Here is a 24223-nt window from a genome sequence, read left to right as displayed (position 1 = left end):
AATGCATATTTTTCCGATTAACAATGGGTAGATTGGCCAACAATAATACATATTTTCTACTCGGGTGAAGAAAAGGTTTTCCGTTTATTATTTAGTTTTATTTTGAAGATATACAGACGTTGTAAACGATGCATTTCCGACTGACCTCAAAACTGAAGGTGACGTATTTCCGGTAGAGGTTCGCCAGGGGTCTGCAGCTTTCGCTTTTGCAAAATACGAAATGGCACAACGTAGCTGAACAGATATTGCTTTTAAAATAAGGATGATGTGGGTTGTGAGAAGATTTCTCTCGTCGGCGGTTTACAGGGGTTCGTATTTATGGTGAAATTGTGTGTTTATTTTATTAAATCACGTGGTGCAGTTCAGCTGGTTGCAAGTGTTTAAAACTTGAATGGGTAAACCTGGATAAAATCACCATTTTACCCGCTCTGTTTAAATTAGTCTAGGACAGAATTTTTAAAGGCAGGCTTATGATGTCTGCTGTGTTTCCCGCTTATATATATCTCTGTCCGCTGCAGGTCACTATGCCGGGCAGTCCGGACCCCTGCTCCGACCTCGGTACGGCTCCCTTCCGGCGGACCTGGAGCTGCGCCACCTCCAGTGCACCTGTTGCTGGAAGAGCCGGGTTCCCGTGGCGGGTTTTGAGACCTTAAACGCCACTCTCACTTCTTCTTCTTCTTCCTCGTCCCTGTCGCCTGAATCCTGTAAGGACGACGGCAGGACTACGCTGGACGCCTGCTACACCTCCGAGCAGAGGGACACCATCCTCCAGCTCTTCAACAACGCCACCTCGGCGGAGCTGGCCAGCGTCAAGCTGCTGAGAGGCCGCAAGTCGCTCAACATCGTGGAGTACAGGACCAAACACGGACCGTTTAAAACTCTGGAGAGCGTGGTGAATGTTCCGCTGCTGAAGCACAAGAGCGCCGTCATAGTGTTCAACGCCATCGTGAATCCGGTGAAGAAGGAGAGGAAGGTTCGGATACAGCTGGCCAAGTTCATCAGACCGGAGGTGGACAGGTCTTGGTTGGAGGTGAGATGCTGGTTCAGTCCTCATGTGTCTAATTACGACAAACATCTTCTCAAAAAAAAAAAAAAAAGATATGTTAGAAATAAACAGAACTCTCTTGCTGTGGGTTTATGTTTATACAGTGGCTTGCAGAAGTGTTCATGCCCCATGAACCTCCACGTTTTGCCTCGATAAGTACCAAAACTAGGGCTGGGGAATAAATCGATTTGATAAGTTAATCAAAAATTCAGATTACATTTTAGAAAATGTGGATATTTTGTGTCGCCAATGCACTCCAAATATAGAAACCCAAGGTGAACAAACATTACCATCTTGTTCACCAAGCAAATTTTGCAACTTCAATTTATGTTGACTCTGAATTCAGGTTAACTCTCAGAAGGAATGGTTGAAATAATAGCCTTTTTTGTAAATAAATAAATAAAATAATTTCTGTCATTTTGCATTTTTTAAGGTAAAAATGAGAGGAAGGGGAAAAATAGGTTAAAATTGGAAATCTTATTTGATTTTTTTTTTATCTGAGATTTTATTTATAATCAATATTTCCCACCCCTACAACAAACCTCAATACATTTAATGTTCTACACCTACAGAGAACAGCACAAAAATCCCATTAAAATACATTGAAGATTATAGTTGCAGCATAACAAATTACGGGTCAGGAATGCTTTTCAGGATCACCCTATATTTAGAAAGTAAAAGTCAAAGGGAGCATAAAGCACTGTTCCCATGTCACTGTTCTTTGTGTACACAGGATGCAACATCCATAGTATCAATAGTATGTGGAACTAATAAAATCGCCTGGGCCCATGTGGACCGGGGGATGACCGTACTAGACTGGAAACAGATGGAGTGTCCTAATTTCTTGAAAGGGACGTACATGGCTTCTTCTTACCTGAATGATGTGAGTGTGCTCATCACAGCTTTTCAAACGGTGTTATCTAAATCCTCATGTCCGGCTGAGTACAAAGGCATTTCCTTTTCTGCCCACAGGTGTCCACGGTCGTGTCCGTCTTGCCATCAGCAGATTTCTACCTGATAGAGAAGCCCGCCCTCTCTGTGCAGAATACAGCTCTGTTTCCTGTCATGGCCCACATGAGGACTGTGGAGGCCATGCTGTTTGCTCTGCTGGAGCCCAAAATCTCCCCACCAGAGCCCAATATTCCTCCCAGGTCAGGAAAGACGCTAATTGAAACGACCAGTCGAGTATTCCTGCCCTTTGTTTTGAAATGTATCGTCACAACTGTGATACTTTTACAGTTATTATTGATTATTCATGCTGTAGAACAGCAGAGTAACAAGTAAAATAGGCATATCTCATTCGGTGTGGTACTCCAGTGGTTTTAACAGAACCTCCTGGACTTCTTTTACTGCTAAGATTTACCAGCAGCCAGTTCTGGAAAAACAGCTTTTATTTGTAAAAAGTTAAGCTTCAGACATGTTTGTGGTTAGAAACGATTCACAAAGACAGTAAACCTCAGAGTTATGAGTTTAAACTTAATGCTCATGAAACTGGTGGTTTTTCAGGTCAATCCTGGAATACACCATTGTCCTCAAAATTGCAAAAATTTGAGATGCAGCTTAAAATGAACGATGCCTGCCATATGTTTTGTGGTAAATGAGAGAGAAGGAATTAAGAGTGATGTGTAAATCATCTTACCTGATTTAAGATGACGGCCAAAATGATGAGAAAAGCATATCAACCATAAAGCTGGCATTTTGGTGTCTAATGACAACCAGTAGACACCATCTAGCTGCTAACAGGGTGCTTGGGAGCAATATCTGTAAAATCTTTTTTTTTTTTTTTCTGCTCTACCATCACAAATGTAAACTGGTAGATTTTGCTGAACTTCACTGGGACTTTTCCTGTAGCTGTGCTTTGATCACATGAGATGAAAATGTCACTTTAGTTTACAAAGTACTGCATGCATTTTATTTTAAAATATCTACCGATGTGTATTTTTCTACCATTACCACGTGTCTCATATCAAATTTACTTTTATAACAATTAAGTCAACCAGATTTGAGGATTAGCACGTCGTTATCTGCAAAAGGCTTTACTGCACTCTACATTCAGTGAAACCGTTTGACGTTTTCTCGTCTTCAGCAGCATTAAAAGCAGAAATTACGAGTTCTCCTTTCCTCACCAGGGTTCTTAACATGATGAGGACCGCCGTGGGACGCCACTTCGACCTGATTGTGGGGGAGTCTCGGACTAGCGGGGCTCAGGTAGTGCGCCGGCTGATGACCGAGTCAGTAACGCAGAAGTTTCCCAGGATAAACATCCCCCAGGAACTGCTGGCCAAGTACAGGAACTACTTCCAGATGGGCAGCAGGAGAGGAGGGGAGGAGCTGTGTGACGCTCTGCTGCAGGCTGTGGCTTTTTACGAGCTCCTCAGTGACTCTTCCTGTTAGCTGGATATGTTTGATTCGCCATGAACAGACTTCACTGCAGACTCCTGAGGTGCATCATCGGTCCTTTAGCGCATCCATAGGGTGTTTAAATGGGATTAATATAAAATTTGGTATTTTGTGTTCGTCATACAGTGAGTTATTTTTTTTCTCCTCCTTTTGGAGCATCTTCACTCCCTATGACGTGTAAAATATGTCAGGATGGATTTAAAGCGCACCTAAGGAATAGTTTAACACATCTAAAAATACTTTTATTTATATTTACTATTTGCACTTTCATGAAAATAAAACATGATTAGTCATCTCTAGGGCAATAAATCCATCAGTCAGAGTTTAGGTCAAATAAATACGGTGAAGCCTGTCGAGCTCAGGAGTGTTTCTGAACTTTCGTTAATGTAAAATCCTCAGCCAGGAGTTGGATGGCAGATTTTGAGAGGCCTAGATGCAAACGGCCCAGGTAGTTCCAACACCTGTTCCAAAAGCAGAAACATATTTTAAAGACTATTTAGTTGCATTAAAAAAAAAATAAAACTGAAAAGATTCAACTATCTCAACATTATTTACTTAAAAAGTAGAAACGGTTAAGTTTAGGACGGCATCAGTGACCCACCTGCCCAGCTCTCCTCTGTGCTGCTGTGCACTGACAGCGTGATGGACGAGGCGGAGAGCCGGCAGGTAGTCGACGTAGACGGCCCGTCTGTTCCCCAGCAGGCTGAAGGACTCGCTGCTGAGCAGCAGCCGACTCCCTCTGGACCTTCTTTGGGACACACTAGAAAGACAGATAAGCTATGCAAAGTCAGGTACAAATGCAACAGTTTGAGTCTTCTTTTATGCTCCTGAAAAAACAGATGTTAGGACCCAGCATAACCTTTACTTTATACAGTCATTGGGGGGAAAAAAATCGTACACCCTAGAATTATTTTTCCTTTACTACCTTTGAAAAAGTGTTCAAATTTAATCTCAAGTGTCGATTTAATGAAACAAAAAAGCGAAACAACAAAAAGTAATTATACCATTGCTATTTAATTATGATTTGTAAAGGCAGAGTAGCAGCCAGATGCTAGTCAATCATGTATTTTACCAGAGACTTGAGTCTGTCAAAGAAATGTGTGATCTGTCACCAGCCTTTTAGCTCCTGGTTAATTTTGTGTTTCAAAATGCTGCAGTTTTCATCCCTGAATCAGACAATGTACAACCAGGATGTCAAACTCAAGTCTGGAACAGGAAGACGTCTCGGACTGGAAGGACGTCGGGCAAGTTCAGATCGTAGAAAACACAAGATCTCCAACTCAAACAATCCACACCTCAGTCAGCATGTTGAAGATCGTGATTTGGGAATTTCAAAGTGACTTAAATACTGCATGTTTGGATAGGTTGCCAGGAAACTGAAACAAGTTTCTCATTCAGAGATGCATCTGAATGAGTTCTGGAACAAAATCCTTTGGGCAGATGACGCCAAAAGTCGAGATGTTTGACCGTAATGCACAGCAGTATAGCTCGTTAAAAACATATGGCTCATCAGGACAAACACTGAATACCAACTTTTAAACATGGTGGTGGAGGAATGATGATTTGTTAACTGAGCTCCGTATACCAAAGTATTTTGGAGTCAAATGCGAGTTTCAGGTAAATCTCGGCTCAAACAACACGACTAGGATCTCAAACACAGCAGAAAATCTATAACAGAGTGAATGAAGGTGAATTGGCAGGTTAATTTTATTTTTCTTCGTCCATTAAATGCATCAAAATCTCTCACCTTTTTCAGCCTGTAAACACACCGACAGCATGTTCTTTTGAGTTTAGCAAAAATAGGATAAATACTTGAGATGTTGAGATACTTAAAATGGAATAACACTGTCATTCCTATATTTTCTGTTGCATTTAAAATTGCTACCTCTAATGTTTAGCCCATGTTTTTAATTTCATGAACACTGTTGTAAAGTTTATGCCTATCGTTACCTAAGGAGGATGGGTGATGCTGTGGGGCGGTTTCTATTCCAAATGCCCCGGGAAGCTCATGAACTTTTTGAAATACAAGAATGTACTCTAAATAAAGTTATTTTTTCCACAGTGCGGTTATACTATTGCACTGTAAGTTTCATTTTTACAGACCTTTACATGCCATTAAATCTGAAAACTGTTTTGCATATGAAGCTGGGTGGTGTGGCGTATTAAAAGTGGAGCAGACTCACCTTGATGCACATCCAGGTTGAGCAGAAAAGCTGAGATTCTGACTTTTAGAGCAGCCAGTTAACAGCAGCCTCCTCTGCAGTGTGTTCCACTGCTTATCGTTCAGTTTCTGTTTACATCTGTGGGCGTCGGTCCACGCCTCAGTAACTCTCCACCAGCACTGCCGACAACCCAAACCTTCAGCTGCTGCCTTCATTTCCTGAAGCCTGCCCTGCTTCAAACTCCTGCTGTCCTCCTCCCTCGGCTCATCCGACAATCCGTCCTTTAAATCTGCTCCGGTCCAAACAAACGCTTCGGCCGCGTGCGGGCCTGAAACATAGTGAGGTAGCGTCGCGTCAATGTTTGACATGAGGTCAAAGAAATCTGCCAGTCCGTCCAAGCAGTCAGTAACCGCTTTGGCTGCACGTTTTTCAGGTTTGTCCCGGGTCTCGGTGAACGATGGCGCTCTTTGAGGTCTGCTGGTTAAATGCGACGCTGATGCGGAAGCCGTAAATCTCGTTCGGCTCAGCCGGGAAGATTTGTTGCGGGTCGGCGGCACCTCTGAACCGAAGGTGTGACTCAGTGGCAGGATGTGAGGATTAGAGCGCCTCGGCTCAGTCTGCTGCTGGGAATCGGATTCAGGGGCTCCGATGGAGAGAAGGAGCTCCAGGTTGGAGTGGAGAAAAGGCACACCTCTTCTCCAGCTCTCGGACAGGATTTTGAGAAACTTCAGCATGTTTTCTTCAGAGAGGGACCCGCGCTGAAGAACAAAACAAAACAAAAAATAATAAGTCTGCAAGATATTGGTGCTGAAATTATTAGATTAATCATGATGAATTGACTATTGAAATAATTGTCAATTAATTTAGTAATTGATTAACTGTATGCAGACTCAAAGAGGCCATTTGGAGAAAGAACAGAGCAGTAAGGGCTGAGCTTTTCACATCATGATTTTTCAGATGCAGATTCATCCTTTGCTACAAATAATCAAGTGTTCACCAAATTAATGCTATGCTATCGCATTTTAGGTGAGAAAATGCTTTTTTTTTTTTTTTTTAAAAAAAGGAAATGAATTAATGGTGTATTTGCATATTTTACTTATTTCTAACATTGTATAGAGAAGGCTAAAGTGGTTAAATAAAAATTCTAATCATCAGAATAACCAATAACTAAAATAATTGTTAGTTGCAGACCTAAAAGGTGTTCAGAACCAGTAAAGAGAGCCTTCCAGTGTGTAATTAATCTTTGTATAAAGTACTTGCCTGTAAGAAATTAAGAAGGTAATTTGGGGTCACAGGATGGAGACCCAGCATGTGTGCGGAGCAGCCTGCTTGCCAGGGAGGAACCTTTGAATCAAGGCCGCATCCTTCTGCAAACAAAACTGCTGCCAGGTTTGTTGTCGTCGTCGGGGTTTTAAACAGAAGACATATTCACAAAATTAAACTTACGGCGTGAGCTGATTGGTTCTTCGGCCAGCTCTCCGCCCTGCAACCCTCTGCTGCCGTTGACCCAGAGCTGCAGCTGCAGCAGGCTGCGCCTCACGTCGCCGCATGCGAGTCTGAAGAGGCTGCTGGCATCGTCTGGAGGCAGCTGGAAGTTTTCAGCCAGACACACCAGCTGCAGATAACTACAGACATTCGCCTTCAAAACAAAGACAGTATTTTTATTTATTTTTTTTTTAAGATTTTGCTTCCTTGCTGGAGACTCATTACTTAACTGTGCAAGAATTGAGGAGATAGAAGAGCTTTTTATGTGTTTTTGAAATCAATTGCAGCTGCAGACATGCACGATGCTGTGTATAATGTAACTTACTGATGGTGGAGTTTTGAAAGTTATTTCATCCAGGTTGCAGCCAAATCTCTCTTTGAATGAGGGATCTAAGGAAAACATACAAACATGCATTTAAAGAAACTCAATATGTTTGATCAGAAGTTTAGATCCGTCCATTATGGACAAGAATGTCATTCACTCACAGCTTTAAATTAATCTTTGTCCAGCCTAGATGAGTCAACAAAAACTTTAATGATTTTTACAAACACAAAGACAGAGAGAGACAGAGTGCAGCTGAATATGCCGAGGCAGCAGTAAAGACAGCAAGGTCATCTAGCAGATACCACACACAGCTGAGGTATAAACAACTCAGGTGAATCACACACACTTGGAGAGCGTGATTCTCTCTTGATCAGAACAGTGTTCAATCTTAATTGATCATATGAGGCGTCAATAATTGTCTAATTAGGAGAGGAAACTACGGTACCCTATAAATTTTTTTTTTTTTTTTTTACAATATTTTTGGTTTATTTAGAGAAAAAAAATATTTTTTTTATTTTTCAAAGTCATTTTTACTATATTATTCATACATCTATAAATATCAATTTCAAACTAAATATTTAATTCATAAGTAAAATATTTAATTTAGTATGAACTTTTGTTTGCTAGCTAAATGTATGAAAACTCTTGAACTGTGCTTGAAAGTTTGGACAACACTGTGAAAACAACCAATTTGCAGAAAGTTTGTTTGCTTACAGGATTTAGCAACATTTTATAACAGCTGTACGTTTAATTTTGACAGTGTGCAATAAAATGCAACCTTTTTCACACAACGTTGGTTTTGAAATTTGAAAATTGTTTTGTTGTTTGATCACTCCAACGTGGAAAAAGTTAAAACCCCTAAATTTAGATTGCATCACATCCATGTTGAGTGTTACAGAAAGTTTTTCCAATGACGCCGTCCTCTAAATGAGCAAGTAGGTTATTTAAAATAAAGAGATTAAAAATCAAACTTACCATTAGTCGTCATGACGACAGGTCGTTTTGTGGTGGTCATGAAGGCCTTTATGGCTGTCAGGAAGCCAACATCGTCGTCAAACACCACATCAACCTGTTAGAGCAGAATGTTGCAAATAAAAAATAAAAAGCAACTAAAACCAGGCATTTAATAACACATAAAGAAAAGTTTTACCTCCTCGAACAGAATGAGTGACGTGGCTGTCTTCTTGTTGTGTGGCACCTCTTGATCGCATCCCGCTGAGGAGTACTCCGCTTCCTCTGTCTTTGGTTTTCCAGTTTTCGCCTTAAAGTATCGAGCCAAAGTGACAGTGGCTGGCTTGGCTCTGAATTTACGACTAGACGAGTTTCGCGCTGCACGCTTCTTGGACGTGGAGACGATGTTTTTGGGAAATTGTAATTTTCCTGGAAAACAAGAGCATTAAGAAAATCAGGAAAAAGACTTACTGTTGCTGCTGACTAAGTCTCCAAGAACAGTTGCATTTTAAATAAACTCTTAGAGCATTGTGCACATTCAAACTAACTGAATTTTTTCTTTAAGGCATGGCTGCCATCAACTTCTTGATTTTTTTTTCTTCATTTCATATCATAATTAACAAACTAAAAACATTTCTTTGTGAGGGGGAACTCCCCCCCCACCACTTCTGTGTAGAAACGGTTCTGGTTGAACATGAGTGCAACCAAAACCCTACCTGGTAAGGTCTCAGGTTTAGGAGTACAGCTGTTTGCACTATAGTTGTTGAAGTACGCAGGCTTCAGTGGGTCTTCCCCTGGAATCTCCACGAGATGAGACTGTGTGGTTTCCTTCAGCTGAGACAGAACATGGCGGCCGCTGCGCTGCGAGGAGCAGTTCACCTCAAACACCTGTCGTTTAAAAGGGCGACAACAAAGTTTCACAATGTTTTCTTAAAATGATGCAATAATTCCTCTGTGGAAAGACTTAGAAGTGGAAAGATTAAAAAAAAAAAGGAGTCCACAGTGGTTTGCACCAATCAGCTTTAAGCCTAATAAACAAGCTGATGGTTAATCCCCACCTTGAAGCCGAGCTCCTGAGCGCAGGCGTACACAGCAGCCGTCTTGCCCACACCTGAGGGTCCTGAGAGCAGCATGGCTTTACCCAGAGGCTCCGCTCCCCTGTCCTCCAACCCAGCCTCACCCTGGAAGTCTCCACAGTCCCACGAACCTGCTCAAGTTGGTATTAGGAAAATGTCGTCAGAATGTTTCCAAAACATAAAAACAAGAAATCACATTAAATCAAACTAAACTTTGAAAATAAAGGCAGAAAAGAAAGACCACCACCGTTTTCGTCTCGTTTCTTTTCTGCCATTTGACTCCGCTCGTCACCGTCAGCTCTTCGCTTCCAGTTCTTCAACCAGCTGCTCAAAAACAGAAAGAAAAAGGGGGGGGGAAAAAAAAGAAGTATTTACCATAAGAACTTTATTTGATGGCAGGGGTCAGGACAGACTTAAACGAACCTGTGCAGCTTATTCACCGAGACAGAATTACCGATGATTTCACTGGAATGTTGAGGAACATACTTGTCGGTCCAGAGAACGTCCTCAAAAGAGGAATCTAGAAAAAAAAAACATGGGGGATCATTGTACAAATTAAAAGTAGACCCTCTCTTTGAATACCAGGACTTTTAAATGATTCAAATTCAAATCTAACTTCAGTTGAACTATAAGTCACACCAGATTTCACACCGTCAGCATTTATCAACAAAAACAAAGCTGGACTGAAAAGCTGTGGTTGACAAACTGAGTACACCCTTATTTATGTGCATGATTTTAGAGGTAAAGTAGGACGTAGGCATTGCAGTGACCCAGCCAAAGTAACACACCTTGGGCTGATTAAAAAGCGTAGGCAAAATATCAATAAATTCATACATAATCGGCAAAAAAAGAGGCTTCATTTAATAGATGAGTGTGTAATCTGTTCCATCATAAAGAGCAGATCAAGTTCATCATGTCCTGATTTGTAAAATCCAAGAATTGATAGAGAGTGTACTTTCTTTTCACTGATCTATTGTGAAAACCGATCAGAATAAAGCAGGGTTTACCTCCTCGAGCCTCTTCAGAGCTCTTTATCAGCTCAGTCGCTGGCGTGGTGAGGTTCATCCATCCAGGGTTTGTATGACAGCTGTTTTCCAGACCTCCTGGACTCAGCTTGTGTCCCTTGGGCCCCATCTTCTCATCCTGTCCCGACAGGGGACAGTGTCCCCCAGCTGAGGGGTCAGACCGCAAACGTTTTGGTAGCCTTTGAGAAACTTCAGGTCCTCTTCTCCTTTTCTCCTTTTGCATTGAATCTGGATGGAGGGAATGCTCTCAAATGAAGAAAAAAAATGCAATAATATAATAATAGAAACAAGTGCACATTCTGGTAAACAACGCTGGGAAACCTCACCTGCAGGCTCTGACTCGTGCAGCCTCTGGCTCCCTTTCTTCAGTAAAGTGCTGAAAACTGTTGAAACTGGAAAAGCTGGATTTGACTTTTGGATTGCTTTCAGGCAGCTTTCCAGATGTGAAGCAGGGAGCTGCTGTTCCCTGCAGCTGACAGGTCCACGTCTGCCTGTCAGATGAGGCAGTTGGCTCTGCCCGTCATCACTCTGAGAAGGGGACGTTGACTTGTGTTCAGTCTGATAAGACCCGCCATCTGAACGTCCTTTAATCTTCGCGTGCTGATTCGTACGTAAGAAAATCGGAGCTGTTTTAAATCCTTTGCAGAGTGAGCTCTCCCTCTCCTCGCTGCCAGCTGCTGAGGGCTTTTCCTGCGAGGTTCCACCGTCAGAGCAGCCGCCGTCTGATAACACGATAACTGCAGTTCGCACATGGCGATGATGCCCGTCTTTGTCTTGCTTGGTTTTATTGCGCTTGAGTTTGTTTCGCTTCATCTGAACTACATCGAACTTTAGGGGTCTGCAGCCGTTTTGTATTTGGCGCTCAGTTATGACTCGACACACGGCGCCGACGTCAAGTTATGCGACGTAAATATATCGGCATATCTTCATGTGACATAGCGTAGCTGGCTACCTAACACTGTTTACCTCTAAGTAAACAAGTTATTTTAAAGTGTATTAACGGTTTAACGTATTGAATTTGTAGGCATTATATTATTTTAACACCGCGGGGACGCTTTAAGCGTGACGCAGGCAGAGATCGTCTATTCAGAAAGAAGCTTTCAGGACTACAGTGCCTTTGCAAAAGCGTGAAGGTCCACATTTTGTAACCTTATATCAACTGACTTAACTGTCTTTAACTGAGACAATCATTGGTCAAGAAAAAGCAAATAATACATTGCTTTATTTAAATAGAAATCCATAGTCCAATTTGCATTCAGCTCCCGTTACTAAATACTTTTTGAACCACTTTTTCTGCAAATCTTTTGTAGTACATTTACCAACTTTGAACTTCCATAATACTGAAATATTTGTACATAAGTCTTTAGGTATCAGGTTTAAATCTTTCAAGCCAAAGATGTTCAGTTTCATAGACATGTTGTCATTGCTGTGAAACAAAGTAAGCATTTCTGCACTGACACAATTTTTTTCCTGTATATTTATATAAAAATAGCTGTAAATAGATGTGCGCATTGTTCCTCTTTATATTTTTATTTCCCCTGAAGCTGATCTATTTATATTTAATTAATGTACACTGTGAGTACCTGTAAAACCGAAGTTCTCTTTTCTCATTTTGGGACTTGTTTAATTTTAGAAGAAAAAAAAAAATAGAGGAAAAAGGTACATGAAACAAATCAGCTCAATTTGACCAGCAAAACAGAAAGCAGTTATTTAAATTACTTGTGTACAAATTAACAACCAAATGCTTTTTGTAAAGAGATAAAATTGAAATCCAAGCAAAATTTATTGAGAAATTGCTTTTCAGAGACAAAGAACTATGCAAGCAGATAATTAGACAATTAAAAAGTCAATTAAAGTCTGAAACATGAACGAAAACTGATTTGGCACCACATCTCCAACGAGGACTGAGGCATGGAAACAAAACCATGAATGCTTTATTTGGTGATTAAGCAAAAAGAAGAACAAGCTTGACTAAGTCTCTGATTGCAATTTCAGTGGAGCCTATAGTCTCAGGCTTAATGGACTTTTTGAACATGATCATTTCAAATAAGTCAGTCAACCAAAGCAATCACAAATCACAACCAGTGGATTAGGGTGGACAGCTTGTCCAAACATATGGTTTAAAGGATATTTGAAGGTAATTAGCACCCTGAAAAAAAAAATTAAAGTATGTGTTTCAACTTTTTTTAATCTACATTTTGATCCTTAAAACTATACTTTGACTGCCCTTGATACAGAATAAGACACACCATCTAATTATCCCTTTGAGAACCATTGTTCTCACTCATGGCTTGTTCACTTGCTCATAAGGCAGAAGCTGTCATCACAGAAAATCATGTCAAAACAGGTTAAGTACTTATGCATATTTAATGTAATAGTTAATCACAAGTTAAAGCCTTCTAAAACAGATTACGGTTTTACTTCTGAGCTCCACTTCAAGAGTAAACAGAGCTGGATTGATGCACAATTCACAACCTTGCAATTGGAAAAATTGACAAAGTTTGAAAGATGAAAGTTTGTTCTACGGTGTGTTTACTACAACTTAGGAGGATGAGCATCATCTGAGCCTGTTGATGCTGAGAGCGCTTTGTTCTGCAGGAACTCCGACACAAGTGGTGCGACCACTTCAGGGTTATTCAGGTGGACGTGATGATCACCTGGAACCTGCACCACCGTGTTCTGAAACACAGAAATATGCATGTAAAAAAAAAAAAAAAATTACTTCAATTGGCTGTTTTCTCACCAGTGTGTAGGAGAAAACGTTGATGTTATCGTGACACCGTACGTTAATAGATCATGTCTTTTGAATTTAGCACCTTCCATAGGAGATGCTGATAAATGCGACTAGTTTAGACTAGCGAAAAATCAGGTGAAATATTAACCTTAAAATTAGTCAAAAAGCAGTTTCTAGCAGACCTTTTGAACTTGGATATCGGTTGACACAGCTCTCTTGACAAAAGCAGTCAGGAAGAATTAACTCACATGTCGGTCCCTGTAGGCCTGAAGAAGAGCTGATATATATTTCTTCTGATCAGACTTGGCAAACATTTTCTCAAAGCCACTTTCTGCTCTGTTAAAACAAACAATGAGCACACGTATTCAGTGTGAGGCATTCAAGTGGAATCGGGAAAAAAAACAAAGTGAAGCGGAAGAAGATCTTTACAGAACAAGAAGGACAGAGGCTTCTATGCTTGACAGCAGCCCCAGACTCTGCTCCAGGCTGATCCGCACTACGTTTTTCTAAAAACACAAAAGAAACGTTCACAAGCTGCATCGCGTGGCTGCACGGAGTCAAACGGTGCAACGGTCGCCTACCAGGTTGATCCGAAAGTCTCTGGAGAACAGAACTCCTGCAACAGAGAATTATCAGTCATGCTTTCAAATCCTTTATGAGGACAAAATACAGCAGATCAGACGTGAGAAGGATATCCATGCACCTCCTTCAACTTTAACTAGGCCTCGCTCCAGGAGGATCTTTGCAGACTCCTCAGTCAAACTTGGGTTTCCAACCAAAAGCCTAAATGTTGAACACACAGAACAAAACCGAATGAGTGCGACATGTAATAAGTCTTGAGAACAGCTGACATAAGAAGGTGTGGCACCTCTCAACGGCTTTTTCGTAAGTGTAAACCCTGGTCTTCTTGTCTTCTATCTTCTTTTCAAACTGTATCATCTCATCCAGCCCCTGTCGTAACACTCTGGGCATTTCTTTCTGCAAATAAAATGACATCCAGCGATGTCAGGAAGTATTTTAAATAATTTTTCATATTATTCATTTCTCTGGGCTCTGGCCTCCAGCATCCCAGAACTGGATAAAATTAAGCAACAAATGGATCATTCTGAATCCAGCAGGTCCACATATCATCATTCAAACAGATAACACTCAACAGTATTTCCGACATTTTTTTTTTTTTTAACTGAATGCAAAAATCTTTAATGACGTTCTGACATAAGAATTTAACTGAGAAAAGCGGTGCAGTGTTGGTGAAAATACCGGATCTGTGGGTAAGAATCCGTAGGAATCCAGCAGCACCAAGGCGTCCACCATCTCTGGATAGAGAGCGCTGAACTGCGGAAGACACCACATGGACGGACGTCATTTATACATCACCTTTCTGTGTTTTGTTTCAACAAATAACAGTATTGCAGAACTGTGAATTGAAAGTAAAATTATACCTGCTTTTCAACATTTAAAACATCTGTAAATTTGGCATGATTTTCCTTTCATAGTGGCTCTACAAATTAAGAACTATTTTTGCTGTAGTTTTATCTTTTAGGGTAAATCTCTATCACTTTTACACATCTACAAGCTGACATTTTTCACAATTTTTCTTTGCAAAACATTTTTGCTGTTTTAAACGCTCTGGTTCTGGCTCTGGTTTTATGTTTACTGTCCTGGAAGCTAAAGCTGAGTCTCAACTGTTTTGCACCATGTTATTAGTTATTAACCTGCACTTAGCTCCATTCTCTTCCCATCAAGTCTGGCCAGATTCCCTGTCCTTACTGAATCAAAGCCTTTTGTCAGAGCATGATGCATGATGCAGAGGATGATGTTTCACAATTTATGTGAATTATATGTCTGTATCCTTTTGCAAGGAGGCTCACTCACCATTCCAGCTATGTTACCACCTGAAGCAAAAACAGGAACGTTATTAAAATACAAGAATGCTTTACGGCTCTCGTTTGTTTCCTGTATCTTCACTCACCCATGCTGTGGCCAATGATGGAGAATTTGCTCCATTGTAGAGCTGTGGGTGTAATTTTTCACATCATCAACCCCATTTTGAACCATAAAAGGAGTCTTAAACTCCTGGTCTGAAATAATACACCACTGTTTTCTGGTAAACTGGAAATACATGCTGCTAGCTAGCGTACTGAAATCTGATTCGATTTCATTGCCGAAATGGGAGTTTGCCATTTCTGACCATCACGTACCATCAACAACTCTGCGCACGTCCATCACGTAAGAGGGGAAGGCATACAGAACTCCAGGAGGGCGATGGGATGAGCAGCCGTGACCTGCCAGGTCCACCGCAACGTATCTGAAGTCTGAAAAAAGAATGAAGAACGATGAGTCCTTCAAAAAGGCTCTTCAAAATCAGAAAGACAAGAGGTCATACCATTTAAAAAATGAGTCAGGACTCAAAAATGAGTGTAGCTGCAACACAAAAGCTGCTCAACAATAATCTTGCACTTGTATCTAAAAAAATTTATAATTTGAAAATGGGAAACAACTGAAACTGTGACAAACTTGGCTGGATGAGAACCCAAGGTTTTCTTGGTGGTATATAAAACTTTTCGAAGCTCACTGTTAGCGTCATGATGTGACAGTATCCATAGAAACCATAAACATGGAGTTAACCGAATGCTGATGGGACTTTAATTTGAACTGAGTGTTGGTCAGTTTGCTGTGGAACAAAACATAACTGTGGAAAAGCAACAAATGTCCACTGTTAAATAAAACTGAGAGTTGCTTTACTTTCATAGACCCCATGGTACAGTAAGGGCTGGGGTCTGATTAAACATTCAGTGCAATTAGAAAACATGTTTGACATTTAATGCACAAACAAAACAAAACAAAAAAACCTCACCTCTAGGTAGAAGAGGGAGCAGCGTGTTGAACGTCCCACAGTTGTCTGCCCAGCCATGCAGGCACAGAACTGGGCGACCGTGGTCAGGACCCCAGACTTTACCTCTGATCTCCCCCCATGGGACTGGTACGTGGAGCTCTGTAACTGGACATGCAGTGATGAGGTGATCTGATATATACTGTTAATAGTTATGATGAGTGACTTGGTCTCTCAAGGTAATTTTAGCCCATCAAAGACAGACATAAAATCATTCTTTATACACTGAAAATTTTTAAGCAGGTGGCTTCCAAACATTTCCTAATGAGCAGTACCAACATGTCAAGAAATGCAAAGACAAGAGCACAACAAAAGTTGTATATGCATTATTATCCATTTAACCTGAAGGTTTGAAGTATTTCCAGGTTTCAAGATGGGAATACTTTACTCAGTAATTCAAGACGGGACAGATAGAGTTTTGAATAGAGTTGTAGATTTCTTGAGTCAGGCACAATCGTCCCTCAGGCTCCTGCTGTATGTTTGTTATTGAAGATATCTGACATACTGAATGTATCCAAATAGATTCCTTTTTGTTTAGTTAGGCCATGCAGGTTGATTTGAAAGCATCAGAAATCAGCTCTACCCCCTAACTCAAAAGAATGAACCAATGCTAAGATTCCGTCTTATCATAGTCACTCAGATTTCAGACCTGTAAGCTACAGACCAGGATAACAGAACAAAAACTGAGGGACTGACCTCATCTGAATTGGTGGTGGACCACTGTCTGCATATGCACCATTTTGTGGAAACATCATAAGAGTGAGATCATGTTAATGTCACTGCTCATGTTCAAGAATGTTTGCCACCTCTCCAGATCTTATGTCTCTGTTTGACTAAAGTCACACAGGCAGCTTTTGGTTTAGTCAGGAAGAGATTTGTTTTCACATAACTAGCAAAAAGAAAAAAATAGCAGATTTGAATTTCTGATCCAAATTCAAGCTGGGTAAATAAGTTCAAACTCATTTTTTTGTTACATAATCCTTATGTGGCCCTATCGATCAATTATCAAACCCTCGAGACATGATTATAGCAATAGCTACCTGCTTGCTTCATTGTACCGGACGTTACGTGTCTGACACCTTTTAAAGCCTGTATCATCTCGGACAATTCCCCAAGTTAAAAAAAAAATCTATTAATTCAAAGTCAAATAAGAAAAACTTGCTGTAAACTTTGAACCAAAATTTTCAATTCTTTCTTCCGGTTGCTGCATACCATTTAGTTCAGTGGACGCTGCTATTGGATAAGCTGGCATCCGACTGAGAAGTTTGATCCAATCAGCGTTCAATGGAGGAGGGGCGTACTTTTCACCCAGTGCAGTATGAAACATTAACCAGCAGAGGGCAGGTTTGTCACTTGATAACAACCACAGAAACTCTGATGCCTAATAATTTCTTCTTTTCTCCCCCCATTTTTGTCACTGAGCTGTTTTGCATCATCACGCAAATTTTTAATTCAGACAAAGATATCCTAAGAAATTACAAATGCAATTGTATATTTTTCCTTTTCATATTGAGCTTCTAATTTTATTATTGTTATTTTATTCTTATTTCTTTTTATTCATTTTTGCATTATTGTATCAAAGCAGTTTTCTAGCCTGAGAACTTGTGGCATCGGCAATAAAGTGATTCTGATCCTGATTAAATAATTATTATATTTAATGTTATGACATTTGGCCAAGTACTGTAAATTTGTTTATCATGGAAATAAGTTACAATGATAAGATGATAGCTGAGCTTATAGTTTGCAAATTGTGTGACTAAATGCATGTTAAGAAACTGCACTCAAAAAAATGAACTTAGGGGGTTATCACATTAACAAAAGAATACCATGTACTTTTAACACAATAATTTCACGTTTTAAACGAAAATGTGATAAAAATCATGTTGGATAAACAAGAAATTCAACAACTTAACGTTTATGAAATTTAATCATGTTGAGATAACATGATTCATTATAGTCAGACTGATTTTGTGCTGGAGACGACGAGCGAAAACAAATCCACAGAAAACTTTTCAGATTTTTATTAGTAACAAATCTGAAACAGATGTTTAATTTTCCTTCCACTTTATAATTATTCACAACCTTGTGATACTCTATCAAACAAAATCTCAGTTGTAATGTGACTGTATGTGTAAAAAAACTAATGCGGTATTAATACTTTTGTAGTGGTAATGTTACTGCTTGTTCTTGGTTAAGTTCATATTTATTCTATTTATTATTGTGAGCAGTGGCAACATTTTCAAAAAAACTGTCTCAGCTAATTACATTATCCATGCAGGGTGAGAGGAGTTGGTGATGATCTTCATTGTCCCTGGGTGAGAGGCAGAGGACATCCGGGACAGGTTACAAAACAATCACATAAAAACTAGACGAAATCTAGAAAAAAGTGCTAAAAACTGGACCACCATGTAGCTCAGTGCTGCAATAAGTTCACTTTACCTTTACTAATAAGTTTACTGAGTCAATCCAAATGTATATTGGGTTTTCTGTATTAGAGCTGGTGTTCAGACAGACATCATGAGGTTATTGTCTTTATTGTCCATTTTATCTTAGATACAGAATAAAAAAACAGTAATGAAAAAAAAGAAAAACATTTTAATCCAAATGTTTATAATCCTGGTTATATGTTATTTTTTCCCAAAAACTACTTGCTAGTCTCAAAGTTAGACATTTGCCACTTTAACTCATCTTTTGGTTTGAAGACCTGATCCGTTTAACTGTGTCACACCCGTAACCCAATCGTGTTGATTTGACTTCACATTTAGCTGGATCGGATCATTTTTAACCCAGAACTGATTTCGTGTGATAGCCTATATTTGGATGGCTTTAACCCAGCATTAGATGGAGTCTAATAAGAAAAATAAGCACAAAACATGAACTAATGCTTTGTTTAGTGACAAAAAAAAATAGTTCCTGCTTTGTGACTGAAACCATGGAGTTGTTTCAGTCACAAAGCATGAACTATTCTGGTACCTTTCCAGATTTAATTCTACAGAATATTTTCAGTCTCAGATTATTTTTACAGAAAAGACAATCTGTTCCACAGGAATGCAGGATCTCCATGACAACGTTGCTAAACCAGTCAGTTAACCCTGATGGGGAACAGTCCTCACCTGAACTGATCAAGCAGATAAAGCCTTGACATACGTGACTGACTGTCACGAAAAGCACTGGAGGAAAGATGAAAGAACAACAAAATGTTTTCAAGGTAGAAAGAGGGTGAGAGTGTGAAAACAGGAAGACAACAAACAAACCCAAAAATACATTTGGGAAATTAAATTTGTGATAACATAAAACATTTTTCTATAACTACAGCAACGAGACAGTTAAACCTGGACACAATTATTCTACTCTAAAGATGGTCTCTACAAAATAATGGGGTTTTAAATGCAACATTAGAGTTAAGATGCTCGCACCAGCGGGTTTGTGACGGAGACGTGTTGCTGTGTAGAGGTGCACGCTGGTGTGTTAGAATCATAGCACCAAATCATTAAAAGGCAAAAATCTTTGTACAGTTTTTTCTAAACAAACCGAGTAAGTAGAGTAAAGCTGTTGGGCAGACAATGTTAGCTAGTTAACTACAATATATCAATAAGCTAGTTAACAAGAATAGGCTACTAGTTCTGTTATCCATCTTCTGAACTGGGTAATAGGGGTTACATTTACCTGAGTATCATTTTTGGGGGGCACTGTACTTTTTTTTTACTCTAATTAATAGTAGCAATAATAGTAATATTATGAACTATTGCTACTTATACTTGAGTAGATTGACTTTGCATAAAGAAATAGACTTCAGTGATTGGAAACATTATATTCTTAGACTTCTGCAACATATGAGCAGACGTTTTTGCAAATCTGAGCATGATTGCTCAGCATTTTCTTCATGTCAGTACTTACGTCATTTTTGTATTAACAAAATGTGTATTTTATTTGAAAAAGCACTTGTTTATGTATTTATATTGAATAAATCCTCAATTACTGTATGCACCCCCCAAAATCAGCCATTGCCCCCTCAGCAAAATTCCTCCAAAGTCGGGTCTGATTGTGTTTTTGCAGAGTTCGCCAGAGTAGAAAGTGGGATCTCTTGTGTTGCATTCAAGGCTGAAGATGAGTCGTTGACAACCAATAAACCTCCTTAAAATGACGGGAGCGATGGCAGCTTTTCTCCTCCCGAAGCTGCTGGTTCAGAGCGAACGACGGGGACGAGCACGGCGGGATTATTTATACAGGTGAGCAGATAGACTGAACACTGCAGGCAACTAGCCTGCTCACAAATAGACAGGCTATTTGGGAGCCTGCCTATAAAAATCTGAATATAGGTTCAGATTTTTGTAGAACTTTTCTTCAGGTTAACTTAGAAAGTGAGCTATTATTGTTAATACAAGCTCATTTTCTAGACTACAGAAAATTAATTGTTAGCAAAGATCAAATGTGGAAAAATTGGACTGATATTGATATGCGATAGTAATACTGCTGTTATGTTAGATTTACCAATATTTTATTTTATCTTTTTTTTCATCTGATCACCCGATTAATTGTAAGAATAATCAATAGATTACTCGCTTACAACAGCCCTAGTGCACACATGCACATGAGTCGTCTTCACACCTTCTCTTGTACAATAAACTTCATGCTCGACAAAACCAGTTGTGTTAAAAGGACATTGAGTCATATTTTCTGGGGATGGGGGATTTGTATTGATGATATTTGGGCGAGTGAGACTGGAACAAACCCAGTTGGTTGTTGAAATAATGAATGATTGAGCAACAGCCTATGGCATTAATATAATAATCAACTGGTAGAAGGTTGGAAAATTACAGTTGCTCCTTCAATTGTACAACCATCAACATGCTAACCTGTCTTATACAACAAATAAGGGTGAACAATTATTCTAGGCCTCTTATAGTGGAAAAAAAAAGTGATTTAGTTTCTTCAGAATATGCTTGTGCTTACTTTTATTGTTTATCCTACTTGTAGACCAAAGATGTTGTTGCCATGAGACCTGCTACCCTGGGATTTCTATCAGCTTTCCTTGACAATGATGGAGGAGAGTTCTGCAATGTCTCTTGTATGTATTATAATTCTGTTTGTCAGAGGTTGTGCACAAGAAAATCAAAACTTTCACCTCATTCTTCTTTTTTTTATTTGTACTTTTCTTATCATCCACAGGATTCAGATGCCATGGCAAACTTCATCCAGGTTCCTGTGGGGTTATTGACTGTTATGCTAAGTATATAATTTTGTTAAAATAAAACGCTGAATCTTGTGAATTTTAAATCTTTTGTTATGGCTACTTAATTCATTTAAGGCCATCGGTTTCCTAGATTCTGCTAAGTAAACTGTACTGTTCATGTAAGATGAACTAACTTGATGTAGTTAAGAAGATGATAATTTACTTGCTATTTCTAAGTTGAAACAACTTCACTAAACTAAGTTAAATTAACTTGACACAATTAAGTTCATACAACAAGCTCTTAAGTACACTGAACAAATGTATGTTAAGTAAACAAAACGTAAGAATAGTACGTAGTTAAACTTACTTCTATTTTTCAAGGCAATCAGTTTCCAAGATGTTCTACTCAGCTGTTTTTTGTGGTGCGTTATTTGTTTTTCTCTGCAGGGCACTATTGGCACTTAAGAATTGTGGTAGGCTGAACTATTTTGATGTTTCTTGTTACTAATTAAACACTGACTTTAAAGGTTTTGTTTAAACTATTAACATAGCTTAAATGCATGTTCAAATGGGTTGCCGTATGGCAAGAGTTTGTACCTTTTGTAGTAAAGTGCCTGCACTGCACATGTAAAAGAAAATGGATGACAATGTTGAAAATACAGTTCTGTTGTACCTTTTCTAATTGTTGAGTGTTCTGGATCAACACTCAACAATAGTGAATCAACCTCAAAAGTTAAGTTGAGCCAGCACATTGGCTTTAAATTGGAATAACCTTAATAAATCAAGTTGAACTAACACATTTACTTTAAATTGGAGTAACAGAATGACATAGTGCTGAAATAAAGCAAAGCAATCAGGTGGAAAATCTTTCCAGATTTTTTTTTTATGTTAATCCAAAGAGTTATTTCTTTGAGTGTGTGTGGTCAGTATTTAAACATGTACATACATGTCGTTTGCCTGTAGACCGGTTTTGCATTATGTCAGAACCTTACATATGCAGATTATGTCGTTTGCCTGTAGACCGGTTTTGCATTATGTCAGAACCTTACATATGCAGATCTTGAAATTTTAGTTTCAACAGCAGTGAACTGATGAAGCTACAAATGAAATAACAAAAATGCCATCATGGAATGCTTTGAGGAAACAAACACTTGCAACTGAAGTGAACTTGTTGGAGCATTCCTTTGTCAAGCATGGGATGCAAACAGTTGGTCAGATGGTTTGCAGATTAAATGAAATCCACTTGTTTTGTTTTTTGTTGTTTGTTTATGAGGGTTGTTTTACATCATTCGCGTTTTTTTTTTTTACATGCATGGTTAACGATCCGGAGAAATTTGGCTTTTAGAGAAAACATTGCGGCTGGTTTATACAAAACATCTAAGGTGCTGGTGTAAGCATGATAATAATAATCTCAAGCTTTGTGTGTGTGCATTTTTGTTGGTTTGGACAAGTCTTAAAAAAAAAAACCACTTTTTTTTTATTTCTCTTCTTGAATGAACATGTCTATTCAAGATTGTGCGGGTCAGTGTATGACTTTAAAGCCTTATTGTCTCTTGGGAATCACAGGTTGTTTTGCATACTGCAAAGAGAAAGACAGAAAACTGTCTCTGAAGGTCAGTTTAAGACCACAATAGACCTTCTTTGCTTGAACTGCACATCCTTTTGAGATGATGTCCTTTGTATACTTACCGGCTCTATTTCTTCAAAGCCAAATCAGGAGGTTTTTTTTTTTTTTTTCTAGCATCCAATCTTGCGGAAATCCGAGAGCAGAATAAAGGAGGGAAGTATCCCCTGAGCAACGCTCAGCGGGGAGCATTTATGGAAACAATAAATCACAGGTCTAATTGTGCAGGTTTTAGAATCCTGGAAATCGGATGAAGCACAGCTACAATCTTTACTGTTAGTGAAATGAAAAATGCCTGAAGTAGAGGCCATAACTAGCTAAAATAAAAATAAAGAACAACATAGCTGTTGGTTTGATTTAATTAAAGAACGTTATTGTACAAAGATCAGTGATGTGAGTTGTGGCTTTTACCATGTTGAAGGATTAATCTGGGAAAGATGTTGTCTATGAAAATTTAATTTTTACACATGTAACTTAAATACAATCATATGCATTTATTCCTAAATTGTTGTGTTGGGATCCGGTCCCTAACTGTGATCGTACAAAATATACTGAAAAAATTAGAAAAGCTTGCTTTCATTGAACTATATAGTAATTAATTTTCTTTTTGTGTGTGTGTGTGTGTGTGTGCGCACGTTTTGTACACATTTCACTTCCATGTTTAGAAGACATTTTCGTCAAAATTTTTTGCAAATTTAGAAGACGCAACACACATGTGGAAAAAGGTGCTCTGGCCTGAACCGTCCAAACCGAACTTTGGTCTACTTGCAAAACAACATGTTTGACAGAAAACCTTTGGTAAAAAAAAAAATTGTGTTGGCAGCATCATGGTCTGGAGTTGTTTTCTTCAGCAAAGACAATGAAGCCGGTCAGAGTTTCTGAGAAAATGGATAGAGCCTCCAACAAGAAAACGTTATGGAGGCTGTAAAAGACTTGAGATTGAGAACAATGACACTAAACCTCCAAGCAGAGCTACAATAAAAGAGTTTGCATTGAAAGGTGGCGCTGGTGTCCAACAATATAAGTCCAACAGTTAATCTGTGGCAAAACTCGAAAACTGCTGTTCACAGATGCTCTCCATCCAGTCTGACCAAACTTCAACTATTTTGCAAAGAAGAATGTGTGGGAAATTTCAATTTCTCGATGTGAAACGAGACAAAACCCAAAAGATTTGGATTTTCCTTCCACTTTATGCACGAATAAAACCCAAATGAAATTCACCGAAGTTTGTGGTTGTAACCTAAAACAAATGTGGAAAAAGTTCAAGGAGCTCTCCTAAGCAAATGCACAGATCCTCTACGTCCGTCAAACAGTTGTTGATCGAAGATTT

At 39.2% G+C, this 24223-nt stretch overlaps 3 protein-coding genes across 4 annotated transcripts; 1 reads left to right on the top strand and 2 right to left on the bottom strand.

The window, feature by feature from the left end:
• The first annotated feature begins 146 nt into the window (after window positions 1-146).
• tefm (transcription elongation factor, mitochondrial) lies at window positions 147-5515 on the top strand. The gene is made up of 5 exons (XM_014991973.2): window positions 147-308; window positions 519-1030; window positions 1779-1928; window positions 2018-2196; window positions 3175-5515. The coding sequence occupies exons 1-5, from the start codon at window positions 263-265 to the stop codon at window positions 3437-3439; spliced, it is 1152 nt and encodes a 383-aa protein (XP_014847459.2). The 5' UTR covers window positions 147-262; the 3' UTR covers window positions 3440-5515.
• On the bottom strand, window positions 3666-12251 carry atad5b (ATPase family AAA domain containing 5b). 2 transcript variants are annotated; one of them, XM_014991969.2, is made up of 14 exons: window positions 10796-12251; window positions 10452-10715; window positions 9868-9964; window positions 9692-9768; window positions 9427-9575; window positions 9085-9256; window positions 8568-8797; window positions 8393-8486; window positions 7418-7482; window positions 7054-7246; window positions 6868-6986; window positions 5629-6365; window positions 4047-4205; window positions 3666-3906 (listed from the first exon to the last, which is right to left on the bottom strand). In XM_014991969.2, exons 1-14 carry the CDS (start codon window positions 11280-11282, stop codon window positions 3804-3806), a joined length of 2946 nt encoding a protein of 981 aa, XP_014847455.2. In that variant the 5' UTR covers window positions 11283-12251; the 3' UTR covers window positions 3666-3803. The 2 variants fall into 2 exon arrangements, with proteins under 2 accessions (XP_014847455.2, XP_087861396.1); XM_088005270.1 differs by having other exon boundaries at window positions 10452-10697.
• Window positions 12252-12817: 566 nt separating this feature from the next.
• On the bottom strand, window positions 12818-17323 carry serhl (serine hydrolase like). Its single transcript, XM_014991974.2, has 12 exons — window positions 17137-17323; window positions 16061-16204; window positions 15405-15518; window positions 15176-15217; window positions 15079-15098; window positions 14464-14538; window positions 14072-14181; window positions 13907-13986; window positions 13785-13819; window positions 13633-13709; window positions 13452-13539; window positions 12818-13148 (listed from the first exon to the last, which is right to left on the bottom strand). The coding sequence occupies exons 1-12, from the start codon at window positions 17192-17194 to the stop codon at window positions 13005-13007; spliced, it is 987 nt and encodes a 328-aa protein (XP_014847460.2). The 5' UTR covers window positions 17195-17323; the 3' UTR covers window positions 12818-13004.
• Between the last annotated feature and the right edge of the window lie 6900 nt (window positions 17324-24223).

Source organism: Poecilia mexicana, unplaced genomic scaffold, assembly GCF_051168715.1.
Source record: "Poecilia mexicana isolate PSO_F unplaced genomic scaffold, ASM5116871v1 scaffold_1, whole genome shotgun sequence".
In the NCBI taxonomy this organism is placed as follows: domain Eukaryota; kingdom Metazoa; phylum Chordata; class Actinopteri; order Cyprinodontiformes; family Poeciliidae; genus Poecilia; species Poecilia mexicana.
Note: the sequence above shows the minus strand (reverse complement) of the source record. Positions and strands in the feature narration are given on the sequence as shown.